The sequence below is a fragment of the Serinus canaria genome, chromosome 4 (assembly GCF_022539315.1).
Source record: "Serinus canaria isolate serCan28SL12 chromosome 4, serCan2020, whole genome shotgun sequence".
Classification (NCBI taxonomy): domain Eukaryota; kingdom Metazoa; phylum Chordata; class Aves; order Passeriformes; family Fringillidae; genus Serinus; species Serinus canaria.
This window is the reverse complement of record NC_066317.1, coordinates 34,193,853-34,214,419: the sequence shown is the minus strand read 5'-3', so window position 1 is coordinate 34,214,419 and position 20,567 is coordinate 34,193,853. Positions and strand designations below refer to the sequence as shown.

Genomic DNA, 20,567 nt, shown 5'->3' with positions numbered 1-20,567 from the left:
CAGAAACCATTACAGCCTGTCTGGTTGTTTTAGGATGCCAGCTTCACTGACTGTGAAGCCACACTGATGTAATTGAAGGTAACAGTTCAGATGGAGCAGTAAATTATTTCAGGTGAATGACTGACAAATTTGAAGCCTTTAGCTACAACTTGTGAATACAAACCAAGCTGAAGTCAAAATGATGTCATTTGTACCCAAAGCTGTTAAGGTGAGTTTTACTTGTGAGTGTGTGGGTAATTCTGTTCCTTACTAAGAGCCAGCTAAATAGTGAGTTGCTCCTAGTTTTTCTGATCTGCAAGTGTTGAGTGGTCACCCTGTAACATGTTTCACAAACTGAAACTTGCTTTATTGAGGATAGGATAAGATAATATGTGATTTTCCCCTTTGTAGGGAAGTGGAGCAGACACTGCTCAAGGAGCTGCAGGGTAGCTGCTGTCTGGATTTTGATGGCTGTCTTATACAGCTGATTCTGCCTGTTACTGTCCTCTCAGCTTGGAGCTTTTTCATTAAAAGTCTAGGTTTGTAACTCCCTATCAAGGCAGATAATTTTATTTAACAAAGATAATTGATAGATTGATAGACTAACAAAGATACTGGATATTTGTCACTAAATGAAGTGGTTGGTCTGTGTGGGCTGATCTGGAAGCACAGGCAGAGAACTTTCTTGCCTAGAAAGATCAGGTGAATCCCATCAGTTTGTGTGTTGCTGAAGCTGTGGTTATACTGTAATTGTTAGTTTGGTACCCTGCCTGTATGTTTGCTTTCTAGCAATTTTCCCTTTACTGGGTGATTGGTCTTTGTTCAACATGTTGAATATTAGCTAGTGATAAACTGCAGCAGTCAAACCACTGAACCCAAGCAAAGGAAAAAACTGATCCTGTTCCTTTGGCTGGGGAAGAGTAGAAGACCACCTACCTTATTTCTCCAATTTGTGCAGATGTAACTTTCTTGAAAGGCATTTCAGCTTTCAGTCTCCTTTTTAAGGAGGTTGCTGACTTTCATTAGATTAAGATTTAGGCCTGTACCAATACTGGAGTGACCTGTGATGCCTCTTCATGTCCTCTGTGTTAACTGGCCCCATTGTGTCTGGGGTTTGCCAGTGTCCCTTACCACTCCTATGTCCCCTAGCAGCCATCTGGAACAGGGCTGCTTGGAGCTAGTGTTAGATTATCCATGTGCTCAGTGAGCAGCCAGCAGGCACAGAGAACCAGGCAGAGGATGGCACTAATGTGGCACTCTGCCTTATTTTGTTCCTGCTTGTTTTAATGCAGCTTGATAGAGAGAGGAGTGGAGCTGGCCAAGACCGCAGGGATTCCTATTCAAATGTAACCAAGCTAAAAATTGCCTTTGGCTCCATAAGAGACATGGAACATTTCATACCAATCAGGGTTTTTTTCTGTAAAGTCATATCAGATCTTGGAATTTTCATCCACATTATTAAGGTTTATATTCTAGCTCATGTTTAGAGCAGATGTTAACAATAACTGTTGCCCTTGAGAACAAGATTCCAAAGTTTGTGGGGCTTTTTTATTGTTGTCTTTAATATTTTAAAAGAGAATCAATTACATGCTTTTAAAAGACATCCTGATTTGTAATGCTGACAATGCTGATTTCTAAAATGCCGTTCTTTTGGATGTGTTTTTATGCTAAAATCCTCTGTACAGTATTCAAAGACTCATGTTGAATTAAACAGAGAACATTTGAGTATGGATAATTTTAGGGACAATGTTAGAGATATAAGTGAAGGAAATTTAGGAAACCAAGCTGTACTACATTTACAAATCTGGAGAGGCTTTTACTTGTAACTAGTTAGCGGTGTATTTGCAAGGGCAATTTAATACAGTGCTTTGTTTACTTGTACCAAACAATGTAAGTACATTTCAGAAATGTCTTTTTTTTTTGGTTAGTTGGTTGGCTTTGTTTTATTTTTGTTTGTTTTTTTGTTTTTGGTTTTGGTTTTTTGTTGTTGTTTTGTTTGTTTGTTTGTTTTTTGGTTTTTGGTTTTTTTAAGGAAGGGAGAGGAGAGGTCATGTCTGAAGTTTCATAACATCTATGTGATTTATTTGTAGCACCCAGCAGACAAACCTTCTGTTACCAAACTCTTGAGCAGTATAGCTCTGCAAAAACAAATAGGAAGATGTATTAAGCACTCCCAGCTGAAAGTTTGAAAACAACAAAAACAGTGTGTAGCAAGGAGCACAGGAGATACTCTCATGCCATTTTTATGAAGAGCTAATTATTTACTGTTTATCTGGAAGTTTAAACTAAATGTAAGCTGCTAATGTAGACTTAAAAACTGAAAGGAAATTAAATTTGAACACCTGAATAATGAGATAATGTGTTTTATTTCCTTTGGGCAATGTAATAAATTTGCAATGTATTTTGCCTGATGTGTGGATGATAAATGAGGTTTGCAGAAGTATGTGCATGTACACAGCAGAATACTTTGGAGCACCATGGTGTCACACCAATTTTTTCTGAAGGGTAGAATTTTGCTTGGACGGCAGGATGATCACGTTCATGTCTAACCAAAATGGAGACATTTTACAAGAAAATACCTTGATATGTGCCAGAAGAGACTTTTCTTGATGTTCCCCAAAAATGTAAATAAAAAATGAAGACATGCTTAAAACACCATTTTGGGTATTTTTTCTATGTATTTTTTTCTTATGTATTCTTATTTTTTTAACATTGCCAGGAATTTGTGATAGATAATCAACATAATATTAAATACATTTCATCTGGTTTTTGTATTTTAAATGATATTTTGGAAAAAGACCAGTAGTAGCCTTGCTTTTGCATCTTAATGTATGTTTAAATAGAGAATCTGTGGCTTCTTTTTTCTGTTTAGATTTCCTCCTCAGTCTGCAAAGTTTACAGGTTGAATCTAGGGTACTGAAAAGTGGAAAGCGTTACAGTTTTAGTAAATAAGGTCTCCTGTTACAGTTATCACAGAAAGTTATTCCCTTGGCCTTTCCTTCCTAACTTATATAAAGACTATTAAGGGATCCAGAGAAGACTTCAGACAAGCTTACTAATAGGGAAGATCTGAGTTGCCTGTAGAGGAGACAAAACTTTGAAAGGTTGTTTTTCTGGTTTCTTCTTGCACTTCAAGTCTCATAAATAATGTTAAAGACTACTCAGTCATTGTTTCCAGCAACTCAAAACATTCAGGATGATAGAGGGAGACATTACAAACTCAGGTTTAAAGAGAAGAAAATGTCAAGACTGGAGGTAACCTTATTTTAATTTCCACATTTTTAAACCCTATTTCTTCTAGAGCTAAAAGAGTTTTGAATGTATTTGTGAATATATCAGGGCATATGTTTAAGTAATTGTAAAGCCTAGAGTTTTGAAATAAATACTAAAATCAGTATCAGAATTAGAAGACTTGTCACAGAAACTGTATTATGTGACTGAATTATGAAAGCACATGAAAATTGGATGCCATTTCTGTGTTAATATTGCACAGCTGCAGAACTTCCGTTCATGTGACTTGATTCCTCTTTGATGTTGAGATCTTATATTGTGTGGTGCAGGGGCATTAGTGGTATCATTAATGTAACCATTCTGATTTGGCAAACCCCAAATTTCCAATTACCTTCTTGGAGTTTGCTTCTGGTATATGGAATATTAGAATATTTTTTTTCCACTGAAAGTATCTGCAGATAGATGTAAATAATACCTTGTTGTATTGGAAGAATTTTGAATGCATTTAGGAATAGCACTTCACATACTCTGTATATGTGTTCTTACAGTCTGAACGCTGTCATCCAGGATTCATAACTGATAGAGATGATGAAATAGGATCAGTGTGACTTGGTACGTGAGTAAACTTAATCTATTGGGAAAGGTGAGAAGAGCTTGAATAGTATCAGAAGGAGAAGAGAGCAAAGAGAAAGATTATATGTAATTAGTTTTCAACTCTTAATAATTTTTTTAAAAAGCTTATAAATGGAAAAAATTATATGCTGCTTAAGCTTTTAATGTGATATCAAGGAAGGAGTGTCTCAGGCTGAAATTCTTCAGTACATTAGTTTTATTCTGAAGATCTTATTCAGGTTGTATTAATATAATGTTAATTTCTAAAATATAGATGTTTTATTTTAATTTTCTAGAATGTATTGAACCTTGTAAGTTATGATTGAAGTATAATTTCTTAGCCCAAGAATCCAGTAATTTTGGGCTGTCATAATACTTTGTCAAGACAAAGTATTGGTTTCTTATAAAGAAGTAACAGTTTGTTCAATATAAACAACCCCTGAATATATGTTTGGTGATCCAAAATGGGCAAGTTTCCCAAAGCTTAAAAAAAATTAGCAGCACTAGTTTTACATAGCGAGTGGCAGAATGAAGGAATAATAAAATTAATACAAATGACAGCTTTTTGTAATCAGAAGAGCAATAGCAAATAACAGACTAAAGTTACCATGAGTGCACAAGTGCATTAAGAAGCATCTAAATCATTGTAGCATGGGATGCCAGTGAAAATCACCTAATGAATAAATTGTTTGTCTATCAATGTTTTCAGTTAAAGTCTCGGTGCCTTTCTGGAAGAAGTGTTCTTCTGCATCACAGCCTTAATGGGCTCTTTAGAAACAACCTTTAATACCTGCTTTGAGGCACCTTGGGTACAGACTTGCAAGTCAGCTCTGTTGAAGGCTGCAGATTTTGGACAGAATGATATGATATGATATGATATGATATGATATGATATACATTGGTATTGCTATACAGTACTTTCCAAAACTGTGTCTAGGATCACATCAAATCCTAAGCCTCAGCCGTCCTAAAAAGAGAAAACAGATTTGAGTGAATAGAGAAAAACTGGAAAGTCAAGGAAACCTGTCGGGAAGGTTGGTTAGGAGAAACATGGAGGGGGGTTTTGCTTGTAAGATAATTTGTTTCACTTTGAGCCTAAGTCAGTGGCTGAAGAATATTTACCTTGCAGGATCACTGAAAGCATGTAATGATAACATGTACCAATACCTAATATTATAAGTGTTGTTTTACCAGATGTAGGTTTTGTACTTACAGGAATAAATATTCAGAGCCTTATTCAGGTCTCTATTTCTGTGTCAGCACCAAATCACATAAATGTGTTGAGTGGAACTGTTCCAAAGCTAAGGGCTGTGTTCATGTTATTGTGATTCGTAGGGTTTTTCCTGTGTATTTGTGTTTCTTTTAAGAGAAGTTGATCTGTTTGATTCTGTATAAATAAGCTACAGCCTCATACAAGAGCTGAACAAAATCAACTCCATTAGCAGTGGGCCTCGAGGTGCAGGCTGTCCTACCATGATGACAAAAAGAGGTGGAGTTTCACTGTATTTTGAGAGTCCTGCTCCAGGAGTTGTCTTTCCATCAGGCCTTAGTGGAGTCTGAGTCTGAGAACTATGAAGCAGGATGACTGAATTCTGCTTTCCAAATATATCTCAACCAGTTGAGTAGCATGAATAGTTAAGAGAGAGAATTAAAGAGCTGTCAGCCTTTCATTATCCTATCTGATTCCTAACTCTTGGCTCCAGAGCAGTGTTTTCCCATAATAATGCATTATGGTTGCACTTGCTTAATTAAAATACTTTTTATTTAAATGAGAAAGTTGTACTTCTTGTAAGCTGTTCTTGAGTATTTATTTATGGAACATAATTATTCTATGCAATCCCTGTTAATGTAAGTAGATGGTTATTAATTTGCTTACTGTGGAGTCTCAAAGACAGGAAGTCCTTTTACAGTGGAAGAATATAATGAAATTAACTTCAATGGAATAAACTTTTAATGAGATTAACCTGGCTGGAGTAAGAACTGCTTTAATTATTTCAAAGAAAACATTGAGAGCATGGCATCTATCATGTTTTACAACCAAAGGACTAAAAACTTCTTTAGGCTCGGAAAACTTTGGCTAGAACTATATTACAAGTAATGTGTAGTGGGAATGAATCCATAGAAGAAAACAGTGGATGCTGAGGACCTGTTGGCCACAGGCTGTATTTCTTCCGAGGTAATACTTTGAATGAATTCTACTCTGATTCCAGGGAATGTTTGGATGAGTAGACCACTGTTGGAAAACACCTTCCATTTTAATTTCATCAAAAAAGCAGTGTAGTTCATATACATTAAGGCTGCTCCAAAATAAAAAAAGAGAAAAGTGTACCAGAATATGCTACTTACTAAATATTTTCATTCATATAGCTATTTGATTAAAATCATTATATAGAAACATAAATTTTCATTTATGGCATGAACACAAATGGAAACTATAAGCAGATCTGAAACAGTTAATGGTATAAAATATAAACCCTCTTTGCTGTGGAAGTAATATAGTCATTTTTATCCAGCTGGATGAAAGAATGGATTGTTTCCTTTGTGATTGTATCATAGAATAATGGAAAAAAATACTTTCCTTTTTCAAATAACTAAGAGTGAAAAAAGCCCAACTCTTGTATAAATTTGTTTTTTATAAATGCAGAGACTCATGAATTGTGGTCTAAGTCCAAGAGATACTTCAGATGTTGGTTTAAAAAGTGACTACAAAATTCTCATAACATTCAGAGAGGTGAAGGGCTTTTAGTGAAATGCATATGAAAATAGATTAAAATTGCTAATAAATTGTTGTTTGAAGTAGAAAGGATGTGTATTTTGAAGTAGAGGACTCCCTGCAAGAAGCAGCTTTGTGTGTGTAAGACTCAAAGTTTGCAATTTATAGGCAGTGTCTACCAAATATGAAAAAAAGATGGTGGAAGATTTCCTGATGAAATCATATGTAAATATAGAGGTTCAATCTGTGTTATGACAGCACTGTAATGATCAACCTGTTAGTGTTAAATTTCCTCTTCCACAGTACATGTAGACACAGTTGCTGGAACATCATTCATTTCAGTAGTTTAACAGTTTCTAGTTTGTATGTTACAGTGCAATCTGTTCTGTTTATTGTAACCAGCTATCAACAAAATGGTAACAGTGCAAGTGGACTAAAGGAGCAGAACTGGTGTAAACAAAGTCAGACTGTGACCTCCTTGGGCCCAAGTTCTGGTAACGTTTTCTGTGGTAAAAGACTGAGAGGTGAACAGGTTATCCTTGCAATGTAAGCCTCCTGTTGCCTAGCATTTCTAACCCTACCTCACCAGTCACGCTTAAAACCACAACAAATGTTTTGGAGAAACAATTGCATTGAAAAGCTAAATGGAAAATCTTATTCTGCCTACCCTGAATTATCTAGTTATATTTTGTGTATTGCTTATGCAACTCTCCGTGCCTCTGATGGTGGAGTTAGAGTACTGAGAGATTTTGCTTCATTTGAGCTGATAGTTTTTGTAAGAATTAGGCACTCCTGTACAGTGAAGGACAGTCTGGGCTAGAGCAGCTTGGGAGAAAACCTGGCCAGGGTGTGCTGGGGTTCACCATCTTGCTTCATTACTAGCTGCCATGTAAAACCAGTGGCAGCGTATAAGGGAATAAGGGGTTAATTAAGATAAACACATGGAATATCTCTCTCTGCTCTACTGACAGAGCAGAGCCAATTCATCTCCAGGACAGGGAGAGTGGGGGCAGGGCAGTGGGATAGGCTTGCAGAAGGGCTTGGGGAGCCAAGTGCAGAGCTCCTCACTGATCTCCCCTGCAGAAAGGAAGCCTGGGGAAGGTGGAAGTAAGGATGAAGGATGCTGAAGGAATTGAGCAACACTGAGCATGAAGGTACAGGATAAAAAAAGCCAGAACTCAGGGAGGGCTTGTCCAGGTACAGTGACAGCAGATGGGAGTGTGGTGATGCAGTGTACCAATTCAGACCACATAACTCAAGACATGCACATCGGTTTGGGGTTTTACAGCAATACTTTTATGCTGAAAAAGATTTATTTGAACAGTATGACATGTGAAGCATAACCCTTTCTTGTAGGCACTATGTGTTCAAGCCTGCTCGACTAGTACTAAACTGAACAGAAAACTCATTTACTATTTGTCAACTTCTACGGACTGGATGAAATAACCAGGAAGTGCAAACTCCAGCTTGTCACTGCACAAGAGATAAATGTTAATGTAGCATTCTTCTGGCTCTTTTGTTATAATAAAGAGCATACAGGAACTTTATCTTAAAAAAAGCTGCATCATTTCAGCTTGGATTTTCAAAATGCCAGCCAGCTTCTTCAAGTAGAGTACCATAAAAATCTTTTGCTTTGAAGCATGAAAAATTTAAAAGATGAGTAAGAATAAATAGCAAATAGTTTGTTATTTACTCTGTGCATGCAGTCAATGTATATTTGTGTGTGCTACAGTGACAGCTAAGATTAGCACCTTTTCTTTTCTGCAATAGGCAAGAAGCTGTTTGAAGTCAGGATATTAAAGGAATCAAATTGATTCCAAATGAATTTCAAGAGAGTGAGGGGCTTTTAAGAGAAAGAGGACGTGATACCACTCCTAAATCAAGCTTAGCAAAAGTCCCTCCAGTTCCTGGCAACAAAGGTTTGCAGGGAATACCTGAGAAGGATGTGTGATGGTGATGTTGAGTTCATTCAAAAGGTTGAACAAGCACCTGAGCATTTACAAAATAGTTGAAGTGATGGTAAATAAACCTAGAAACACTCTCTCAGAAGGCAATGGAATGTCAGATGCTATCTCTAGGACTGTAAAATCAAATTCAGACAGAAGAGATGCCTGTGGTTACTCTCATTTTAAATACCATTAAAGTGCCTTTGTAATTTTAGAGCTTGCACTGTTTTGGTGGGGAACAAATTCACACTTGATCGTAGTGGAAAGCAAAGCATGCTCAGATAAAAAGTCAGACCTGTCAACCTTGATAGGTTTTCATCAAAAAATGCAGCAACCTCTTAATTTGCAGCTCTGTGTTTTCCCATTGCCCAAGTTTTGGCAGCAAAGTGTTTGAGAGATTAAAGGAACATTTCTTCATGCTGATCTCACCAAGAATAATCTCACCAAGTCACTTATCCAGAGTCATTTGCCCGCTTTGCTCTTCCTGTATCATGTTCAAACTCCTCACCTTCAAAGCTCAGTAAGATTTTGCTTTTAGCAATCTCATTTCTCATTTATTCTTCTCAGATTTTTTTTTTCATTCTGTCTTCTCATCTGGAATTCCCTCATCTTTTCTTGGTGCAAGAGGTAAACATATTCATTTGCACGTCACATTGAGAGTAGCTTCTTTATGTTAGTTTTCAAAGTGTAAAAACCTTTAGAACAGTACAGAGCATTATTCCTAAATTTTTATATTGTTGGTAAACCTTCTGGAACTTCTGAAGCTTGTGTTAAAATATCAGCTCCCTGAAAGAGGCACAAGGGCCTCCTGTGTCCCAGGGATTTGTGGAGAAACTGAGTGTTCCAGTCTTCTACACTAAGTAGATTAATGGTTTTTTTTCCTTGTAAAGTAAGCAAGCAGAATGTGTTTTGTAAAGTGCTGCTGTAAAGTTCAGTTTGTGTGAGAATTTGATATGTGGTCAGTAAAATGCATCTACTTTCCCAGTATTTATGGCTTCTGTTTAATGCAAAAAATGAAAGAAGCTAATGTATTCTGATTAGCCGTGCAGACTGACAGATAACATAGTTCAATTTGTTACCACTACTCCAGCATAACACAGTCTGGTAGTATGGGATTAATCATGGAATCTTTTTTAGGTTAGCAATGCCCTATGGCTTTATGTAGATTCTTTTTTATTTCTTCCTAATGTGGTGTTTTGTGCTAATATATTTTTAAAAAAATTATTAAACCAAATGAGGATGTTTCTAAGCATTGCAAGATGTTTTTTTTCTCTGAGATTGCTGTTGACTGTATAGCTTTAACTACTGCATATGATACAGTAATGTCACCAGCTGTCATGTATGTTATGTCTGCCCTACTGACTGTGTAGATTACAGAAACATGTTTTCTGGATGTTTAGGTGATTTTTTTTCCCCTTTCTGGTGACTGATAGAAGCTGTTATAAGGTTATGTGTCTGTTCAGTTAGTAGGGCAGATTTGAATTATAACAGTTCCAGTTATTGATGCTTTATTTGTGGAAGGGTCTATGAAGGTCTATGGCTTCTCTAGCTGCCTCCCATTAAGCCAAAAGGAAAGAAAAGCATTCTGAGTTTACATGAAAATTTCTCTTTGTTTTGGACTTGAAGCTCAGAATGGTAAACATCTTGCTTGGGAATCAATTATTTTGCTGTTTAGGCAATTGCATTTATGGCTTTTGACAGTGGAAGTAAATTCTAAATCACTGTATTAGAAGGATAAGTTTGAATTTAGGCAGCAGCAAGAATGCCAGAGATGTGTAATTTCCAGTTTACATGGAAACTAAAATGAATTAGAGGAAGGGCTATGTATTAGCTGTATAAAAAGGAATTTAGGGAAAGAGTTTAACACTGAGATGTGGTCTGTATTTTGGTAGTGCTCAGAAGGGTTTTCTCTTGTTTTGTGATTTTATATTCATATAAAAAGCAAAAAAGCAAGTTATATTTAAGAAACTGTTCACACCAAAAAGTTGTTGCATTTTCTAGACAGCTGTGCAAAATGAGGCTTCTTGATAAACACAAAAGTACTGTCTTGTAATTAGGTATTTTGAACACGCAAATAGTTCTGTACTCTGAGCTTCAGGGATATATGTATCTTAGAAAAGTGCTCGAGACATACTATTTCAAAGTCTTTTGTTAGGTCTTTGTCAGGCTCTTGACCTTTATAGACTTTATCCTGAGATTTTTTAATTTGTTTGCTTCTTTTCTCACTACATTTTTCCAGTTCACGTGCTTCTTTTCTCCCCCCACCAAAAAAGCTTGTCTTACCATTATAAAGACACTTTTTTCAAAGTGTCTAGCAGCTAGAAAATAATAAAAGTACATTAGGGGATTAGTAATCAACTGCATCTATTTTTCTTTTTCCAAACTGTTCTTCAAAAAGATGAAATTAATAACTGGGAGGTAATTTTCTGCAGTTTTATAGGGGTTGAGGAATTTGGAACAACAAAACTTTCAAAGCAGTCGGTGTTCCTGCCATTCTAACTTTGGATAATCACAGGGGTTTTAATAATGAGAAATTGCATATGGTTGGGGAACATTAGATATATTCTAACATCCCACACTGAGACTTCTTCAGGGATGTACAGAAGTTAGAGGCACTTCTGAGCAGGATTAGTAAGTCCCACTGTCCAGTCTCAGAGTTGTAGATGTATCCTTGCCAAGAGGGGTGGATGTCCTTCTCTTTCTTTCTTGCAGTATGCAGTGTTCTTGTCTTAGAAGCCATGGGTGATATTACCTGAAAAGATAAAGCATTGGAAGTTACACTGCTAGGAGAATCTAAGTGCTGAGTCAACCTGTGCTGCTGTGCTGATATTAACTTATTGTGCTAAAAGAGATTAGGAGATCCATGCTGCTATATGTTGGCATTGGGACAAGAAAAGTGAAGTTTGATGGAGACATCAAATGCCCATGAGAGCATACAAAGAGAAAACCAATGAAGATAGTGGCACTTTCAGTTTGAGCAGTAGTGTTGGTGTAACAGTTTATAAGAGGAGATCTTTCAAACAAATCACTGCTTTTGGAAGTAGTTATTTTATATAACTGGCTCTATGTAGTGCACAATTTAAGGTTTTGTTTAGATTCTTACAAGGATCTGGGGTTTTTCAAAGCACAAATCTTTTGTAGCAAACAATTAATCAAAAGGTTTTTAAAGGTTCAGAATGGAATTGTTTGATATGCAAATCAACAGCAATACAGACCTGCATTCTCTTCTGCATCTTGAAAGTTACCTCCTCAGTCTTTCCTGTGCAGAGCAGTTTTCTCATTTTGTTTGCTTATGGAAGAAGCAATCTTGAACATGTCTAGTGCATAGAGTTAAAATATTTGGGGACATGCTGTGTGCAGGATATAATTATTATCTCTTCCACTTTCTCCTATTTTTTGCTTACTTATTTTATTAACTTAGAGGTTTAGTTCAGTGGAAAGTGTTCAGAATTTTCTTTACTTAACAAACTTTGAGAAAGGAAGTAGCTGAGAACTTTGTATTTTGACTAGGCAAAGAAAAAAGGCAGCATTCTGAAGAAATTTTTATTTGAAAAAAGTGTTTACAAAGGTGTGACACAGAAAGGGACTGGGAGAAGTGCCTTTGGAAAGCTTTGTAAATGTCCCTTCCTAACCTTCTGTATTATTAGCGTGATTGCTTAGGCCTTACGGCAACATCTTTAAATTCCTTTCATTCTCCTGTATTCCAGCTTTTAATTTCAAAACAACTTTGTGGGAAAGAGTTGCTCATACTTACATTAAACAACATTATATTTATTTCTGAACATCAGACAAGAAAAAAAAGCCAAAATGTTTTCTCCTAAAAAGCTGTTAAGACAGAGGAAGCAAAAAGGGCTTTAATAAAACGGCTACTTTAAGTAGGCCATTGAGAATTTACCTTAAAAGAGCACATAAGAATTGCTTACATGAATGAAGGAGTTACCCATCTGCTATAAAATATACGTTTCTCTTAGTCTGTGCTGTGAAATTCTTCCGCAAGTTACCAAGAGCAAAGTTAGCTGGTGAAGTCCTGAATAGAGTCAGGGAAAGGGCTCTAGGAGTGATTGGTGTGTCAACCTGTGTTAGATGGATGAAACCTTGAAAATTAGTATACTCTACTAAATAATTTTTATCTTCAGATAATTAAACAGTAAAAATGTAATCCTCTTTCCTCATTTATCAAGATCCTAAAATTTTTACTGATTGCAAAAGTATAATAAACATGCGGACTTGATTATTTCTTTTATTGTGCACCCTGGTATTTTTCCTAAAGTAATCTTTCTTCAAAATTATGATTGCTATATGGGTTAAGTTACACACAGTTCGGTTTGAAACCCTGATCTCTTTGATCAGGGCAACCTGGCTAGCTAGTTTCCTCTTGATGCTAAACTTCTACTTTCATTAAAATCAGAAGCTGTATAGCAAGTAACTGTATTTGAATACAGCATTTCAAAACAACTACAAATTTGCACTTTTTAAAGTCAAATGTTTGGCCTTTTGCTTTATGTGTGCAGAGAAAAATTAGATTTAGTACAACTGTATTGTAGAAAACCAGTAGAAATGAATATATTTACCAACATTAACATTGCTCACTTTTTTAATCTAGTGAACTATTATATAAAAAACCCCAAACCCTGGTTTTACTGTATTCAGTACAGGAACAGTAATTTATATCAGATGTTACCAAAGGTTTATTTTTATGGTTATTACAGTATACTGGCAGCTTGATACAGCCTCCTGACATAAAAATATCTTACTTTTTTGTCATCCACATAGCAAGACCTCAGAGACACTTTATCTGAAAAAATTTCATTTGTATTGATGACCTCTGCAGGCTTCTGAGATAGTTCTGATGGCACAAGTATGTAAAGTTGATTAGGCTAACAAGTTAGCGTTGGGTACAGATGAATAACACTCAAGTGTGTAACACTCAGCCTTTCTTTGCACAAATCTGACCTTGTTTGAATTGTTCTTTAGAAGACAAAAGTAAATGCAGGGAGCCAGCTTTTAACATTCTTCTTGAATTATGGAAACACTTTGTGTTCTGGAGCTCAAAAAGAAACAGGGAGATTTAGTTTCAAATGTTATCGTCTCTAGGTTGCTCTGTCCTACAAAACTGAGTATTTAATTTTTCAGGCCAAAGCAGTGTACCTGTATCTTAACACAGGGAACGTGTTTCCTTCCTTTAGAAGGAAATCCAACTTTAGAAAACACATCTTTTAATATAAACAGTATAAAAAGGTCTTTGGTAAAGTATTTTCATATGGTCCCGGTCTCAAAATACATGGAAAGTTACATGCAAGCAGAGAAGGAACAAAGGAGGCTGAAACAAAAATTGAATTACACAGATCAGGTGGCTATAAATTAAGACTTGAAACTAGGTATTGGAGCCAGTGAGATGAAAGAGACATTAAAAAAAATACAGATGCGAAAGGGGATGTTCTTGCAGGACTGGACAGCTTAGTAAAGCCAAAGAAGGCAAATGCATCCTTCCTATTAGTTAAAAAAAAGTAATAGGAAGGATGCATTTGAAAGATTTGAATCAAGAAAGCAATAATATGAAATAGAATACACCAGAATATTAAAAGAAGCAATATTGTCCTTCAAAAGGTTTGAATTACTAAGAGTCTAAAGAGGAAATCTCAGGTTTACCTGTACCTACTGGAGAATATACACATTAAGAACTCACTTTACCCAAATCTGCCTTGCAAACAAGTTTTGACTGCAAACATTTGCATTATGTTATCCTTATGTAAAAGGACCTTTCACTGGCAGCCAACTGTGTCTTACAATACTGATGGCTTTGGGGGAAAAAAAAAATTGACTGAAAAAAGTACCTCTGTATCACTAGACTTACTGTACTTTCAATTGCTGTGTAATTTGAGATTTTTTTTGTGGTAGTTTTTCATCTTGTTGTGGTCATTAATGTGATTCTTGGCTTGATTTAGGAACTGCATGGAAAGAAAAGTCTAGGTGAAGAAAAATAAATTTTCAGTCTTTTCTTGTAAGAAAGTTGCAAATAATGGATGTTAGAGATCCTCTCATGACATGGATCAACTTCCAGTTTTTAGATTTTCTGTAAAGAAAGGTAGGCCTAAAAACTGCTGCTGAGGTATCTGAACAAGCTGGATTTTTCTGGAAGCTGATGGAGCATGTAGCCAGTTTCAGAAAAGTGTTTTTGTCTGTCTTACTATCAACATAAGCAGTACTCCTATAGAAGGTACTACTTCCTGGCCTCTTGAAAACACTCAGTGTCTAAGAAGCTCAGACAGGTGAAACCAGTATAATTATTCTGGGTAAATTCACCTGGCTCATGGGGAAGCCCAGGCCACTTCCCAGTCTTGCAGCCAGAGAACAGGGAATGCCTTTCTTGCTTGGAAAAGGGACAGCCAGCAGCACCGTGTCTGGGAGGCTTTGAAAGAAAGAGAGATGTGGATGATCCAGTGTCTGTTCCATTCATTTTCTTGAGAGATGGTTTACTATTTTTTGCCACTTCAGCTAATGTTGGTTCTTCAAGTGCAGTATGTACAGACTGAGCACTGTTTTGTGCCAGTGTAAGCATATTTACATTTGAGCTTCTGCCACCAAAACTCCTTTTTTAAATGAAATCAGGTCTCAAGTTTCTTTGCAGGCATAAGTTTCTCTTGGCTTAAGCTTATGAAAAATACATACAGTTGCATATTGCCCATTAAAAAAATAAAAGTGAAATTCAAAGTAAGGTGCCTGAAAACAAAAGGATAAATCCAAAGACCAAAATTGTGCATTCTGTAGGTTTCTAAGACAAAATATCTGGGTTAGGAGAAGAAAACTGAGCAACCTGAGCCTCATGTATATGAATGTATATGCATTTTTCATATTCTTTCTAAGCCATTTGTTTTGATGTCATCATGTATTATTTTCTTTAAAGGAATATGGCATCTGAAATATATGTGTATATCCACGCCTTTGCTAAAAAATAATTTAAACAGTTTGTCTATCAGCAGTAGCACTAGAAGTTCAGATATTTTTACATAAGGACCAAGGAAATCATTCCAAGAACCTGTCTTGTGGAGTCCTTCTGATTTTTATATTTTAACTTCCTAAAATGGATTTTGTCTTTGTTTTGTTGTTATTGTTGTTGCTTACTCAAAGAGCTGCAAGGGTAAGTGGCAGCTGTAAACTTAAGGGTAGGCTGCAAAGTTTTTCTTCCAAAGCCATTCTTTCATGTTTAGCCAAGTGAGAGACATGGAGTGAAATGTAAACTCTGGCTCGGCGTGTCCTCATGGCCATCTCTGCTGGTGAGCAGCCAGAGGGGCAGAGGGGGCTGGAGCTGCCTAACCACAAGGGCCCGGAAGGCGCCAGCCGTGAGCGGCGGCTCCAGGTTGCTCAGAGGATGAGGAATGTGAAGATGGTGCTTGAGAGCTCTTGATCCTGTACCCCTGAAAGCAGCCCTCCCCACTGCACCCACTCTTTCTCACTTCATCCTCCCTCTGGGACAGAAGGGAAAGCCATCCACTTCTCCTCTCAGTCATTTAACTACTTCTCTTTAATCCCTGGGAGTCCAACTGGGAACTGTGTGTTTTGTTGAACTTTGTTTTATTTGGAATTATGGACTGGAACCATTTCTATTTAATGTGGGAAACAAGTTTTGCAGAAACTCAACCTTTACACTGGGAAAGGAACTTCCTATAAAGCATAAACAGATGTTTGTACTTTTGTATGCAGATTTATTTGTGGGAGCCTTTGTGATAAACTGCATAAATGCAATATGGAGTTCTAACAATTAAATGATGACAAATGAGTTTGATTGCTTTGACATGATCTGCACCGGTACTCCTGGATTGTTTTGTTTGTTTTTAAAGAGATTTTTTTTCCAACTGTATTTTATACAAAAAGCTCATCTTAAACCTCTTCCTCAGCATGGGGACATAGAAAGCTTTGTCCCAGGACAACGGTGAGATTCCTGGGAGAAGTCAAACTATTACCTCCAGTGCAAGAGAGATTTCTGTATCCTGTAGTAGCCATAATTGCTTGGGGCCCACTTTCTGTCAAGTTATTCTTGGCTCCTAATCCTTTTGTTTGTATGTTTGTTTGCTTGTTTGTTATTGTGATGGAAAGGGATAAGCAAGCAGGATTCCTCTCTTGTTTAGAGGTCTGTTTCTTTTTGCTTCCTCTCCCCTGAAGTTCTCTCTTTGCACTCGTTCATACTTCATCTACACTGACTGCTTCCTTCATTCTGCCTGTGTAATCTGCAGAGAACATAAAACTAAAAATGCACACACACACACATACATATATTTATATATAATTTTTTAATTCTTCTGTTCTGACCATTAATTTTCCCCTCACTTGGCTGAGGCCCACAAATTCCCTGTTTGGTGTCTTTTTCCATACCCAGATTTGTACAGTGCACATCATAGTGATCATGAAGAAAAATACTATTTGCTTCAGTTTGGAGATCACCAATTGTGAACAATTGCTTGGATCCTGCTAATATGATATTTTTCATATTCATCCTGGAGACAATAGAATGAACTTTGATTTTCCTGTATTCATATGTAAATCATACTCCTCTGTACCTGTGCATATACACACATGGTTTTCCTTTGACTGTTTGGCATAGAAAATAGGTTACTGGAGAAGTTAATCTTTATTATTTATACATTTGAGATATTAATAGGCGTGGACAAAAGTTAAAGCTGTCCAAACAAATTGGATCATATTGAAAGATAAAATTTTGTTAAATGTGATATACATCATCACAACTCTGTCTTCCGCCCAATGGACAGACTCAAAGTGATAATTCCTTCTGAGAATTTCCTTCCATTGTGTGTGACTTCTTGAAATATTGCAAGTGCAACTCCAGTTTACAATCTGAGCTGGTGGAAGGCTTGAGAGGAGAGAATACCATAGCATAGATGTGGCAAATAATATCAGCAACCTTGAATTTCATTAAATTTTGCTTTTTCCATGTGGGCTTGCATCAAAGCTGTGAAATACTGTGCTCTGTTTGACTATAAAGGCTCTGTGTGACCTTTGCTTTGGGAAGATCATATTAGTAATGCAAGTTACTGCTGTTTGCATCATGAAGGGGGTAAGCACCCCTCCAGGTATTTAAATTTGGAGAAAAGAGAGTTTTGAAGGCAGTAGCCCTAACACTAGAGTTGTAGACTTTTATGACTCTCTCTTGCAAAATTTGGAGATACAGGCTAAGCAATTAAAAAATAATACCTGCAACCTATATAAGGGAGGGTGACAGTGTTAAATTGCAATCCTTCTGATCTGCATTCAAGAGCAGCACCAATGATCTACAGTTTTCAGATAGTATGGAAGAATCAAGTGAAGGAAACCCAAGGATGCACACCTTCAACAGACCTTTTCCAGGAATTCTTATTAGCTGTGGTTTTAAATAAATAATTGAATTAAAAGAGTTGCTCCAGGATGAAATTTTTCATTTTTAATAAACTAAAATTTGTTTTTCAAGCTGGAAAACACCTCCTTTATGTCCTCATTTTTATTATTCTCTGCCCATGAAGTAACTAAGGTGAAGAAGATAATAAGAAAGGCAGGAAAACTGCCTTAAAGGTCTTATAGCAAGTTTTTTATTCCAGTGTTGTATTTTCTTGCAGCATTTTTCTGCCAGTGGTCTCTCAAGTGGTCAGGTTGCTTTCCAGTTTGCTTGCTTGGTTTCTTTAAATGTTTAATCTTAGTGAATTAGTACATGAGGGTTAAAGTATTATGTTTTTCTGCCTTTTCTGTGTCTAGAAACTTTGTGTGATTAAAAATCATAATGAAACTTGGAGGGATCTTGAGACTGCAGAGAACTGAAACTCTTCCCACTTGTGTGGGTAAAAATCAGTAGAATCATTGCAGTAAAATATGTGTATAATTTTACTTTGCAATTTCATACTTTGGAGCTTCATTCATACTCTCCAAAAATGTAATATAAATTCTATTTAGTAATGCTCATCTAATTCTAATGATCTATTATTTTTTTCTTTTTCTTTAGGGTGTACCTCAGTTACCATGTGCCAAAGCATTGTATAACTACGAGGGAAAAGAACCTGGAGATCTTAAATTCAGTAAAGGAGACATCATCATTTTACGTCGACAGGTGGATGAAAATTGGTATCATGGAGAAGTCAATGGCATCCATGGCTTCTTTCCTACCAATTTTGTTCAGATTATTAAACCTTTACCTCAGCCTCCGCCTCAGTGCAAAGCACTTTATGATTTTGAAGTAAAAGACAAGGAAGCAGATAAAGACTGTTTACCATTTGCAAAGGTAAAAAAAGAATACAATTACTATTTTTTTCTAATGATTTCATTTATTTAGATAAGAAATAATACAACTGTTTTGTAGAATTATCTGCATTTCTTATTGGAGCTGCACACATAAGGAAAGGAGAAGTAATTCTGCAAATATTTCTCCTATATTGATTAGTTTTGCATTCTCTTTCTAAAATTCTCTGATGTTTTATTTCTGAGAATGCATTTTTTCGTACTTGCAGTAGTGATGTTCCTAATTTATGGGAAATAACCTATGTTGTTAATTAAGAACATTCTGTCTTCTAAAGATACACTCAAATTGCAGATGTGAAAGAAGTCATATCACTAGCAACGTCTTTAGTACTTAAGTAGAAAAACAACATCTAGGGAAGGTTAGGTAATGAGTCAGCTGAGAAGGAAAATGGTTGTGGTTCTGTTGAATAATGCCAAGGAATTAAAGGGGGGGCTGATGAGTAACATGGACTGAACATGACAGGAGGACTGGCACTAAGGACAAAGTCAGATCACTGAGATGTGGGCAGTTAGTTGAACTCTGACAAAACAGGAAAAAAGAACAGCTTGGACTGACTTCAACCCCAAAAGCAGCATATTCCTCTTACAGAATGCCTTCTCTGTGGTTCTTGTCTGTGTCCTGCCTTCTCTGATTACTCCTGTGTTATGGAGGAAAATTAAATGAGAAGTTAAATTAGAGCTGGGAGACATAATCACTGCATGTTCACACAGGATGATGTTCTGACTGTAATTCGTCGTGTGGATGAAAACTGGGCAGAAGGAATGCTGGCTGACAAGATAGGAATATTTCCAATTTCTTATGTTGAGGTGAGTAAAGCTGGGTCCTCAGTCAGGCTGTGCCCACTGTATGTTTAATTTTCTGAGAGGAAAAATAATCAGTACTGCTGATAATTCTAAAATAACCTGAGATATAAATAATCTTACATTTAAAATCCTCTTTGGGAAAGTTAATGGCCTCAGCAGTTGAACCAGTGATTTTCACTTAGCTATTTGATACCTATTTTTATTGAATGGAATTGAAATGAGTGTAATTGGAGGCAGTCACTATGTTTTCTTGTTAATACTGGAGTCATGCAGTCAATCCAAACCACACTTAGCCACAAAATGAAAGCAGTCAGCAAGTCAGAGAAATAGTTAGCTTTGCACTGTCCCTATTAGCCACACCTCAAAACCAAATTAGCACAACTAGGACGTCAAAGGGTATAGGTTGTTGTTAAACAGGTAAAGGATCAGCTTTTTCATCAACAGAGCCATATATAAAACCTTCTCCACCTTCCTGCATTTGTCAGGTGTTACAACAATTTACAGTAAGAGGTAGCAGCTGAGAAAATTTTCCCAACCCTATAAATTTTAAGAGTTGAAAGCTGTATCTTTTATATAGAAAGACATCAGTGATTAGGAACAGTGTGTACAGCCACAGTGATTATTCAAATTTGCACTACAGAAAGATACAAAGGTTTAGAATGGTGCTTGTCCTTCTCTGATAGATATGCTGTGAATACTTCCATGCACTTACAGTATTTGATTTAAATAATTGAGGCAGAGTGATGAAAGAAAAAAGTATTTTCACATTATCTCTGGGATGAGAAATATGTACTTCAGGTCACAGAAGAAATGTGTAACCATAGTAAGAATCAAGTCAAGTTTTATTAATTCAATTTCTGAATCCTGTGATGAGATGGGAACTTCAAAAAACATTACTGCTTTCAACCAAAATAGAATTTATTCTTTTTAAAAGGAAAATATTATATTTATTTTTATAGATTGGTGTAAGGATCTGTATATCTTGGGATAGAAAATTTCACATG

General features: G+C 36.3%; 1 protein-coding gene across 2 annotated transcripts in view; it reads left to right on the top strand.

The window, feature by feature from the left end:
- The window catches only part of SH3RF1 (SH3 domain containing ring finger 1), an 83,644-nt gene that overhangs the window by 32,749 nt on the left and 30,328 nt on the right, over window positions 1–20,567 (top strand). For both annotated transcript variants that reach the window (XM_030239283.2, XM_050973505.1), the window contains exons 3-4: window positions 18,467–18,742; window positions 19,471–19,566. In XM_030239283.2, coding sequence (XP_030095143.1) covers window positions 18,467–18,742; window positions 19,471–19,566 — 372 coding nt within the window. The remainder of the gene's footprint in view (window positions 1–18,466; window positions 18,743–19,470; window positions 19,567–20,567) is intronic.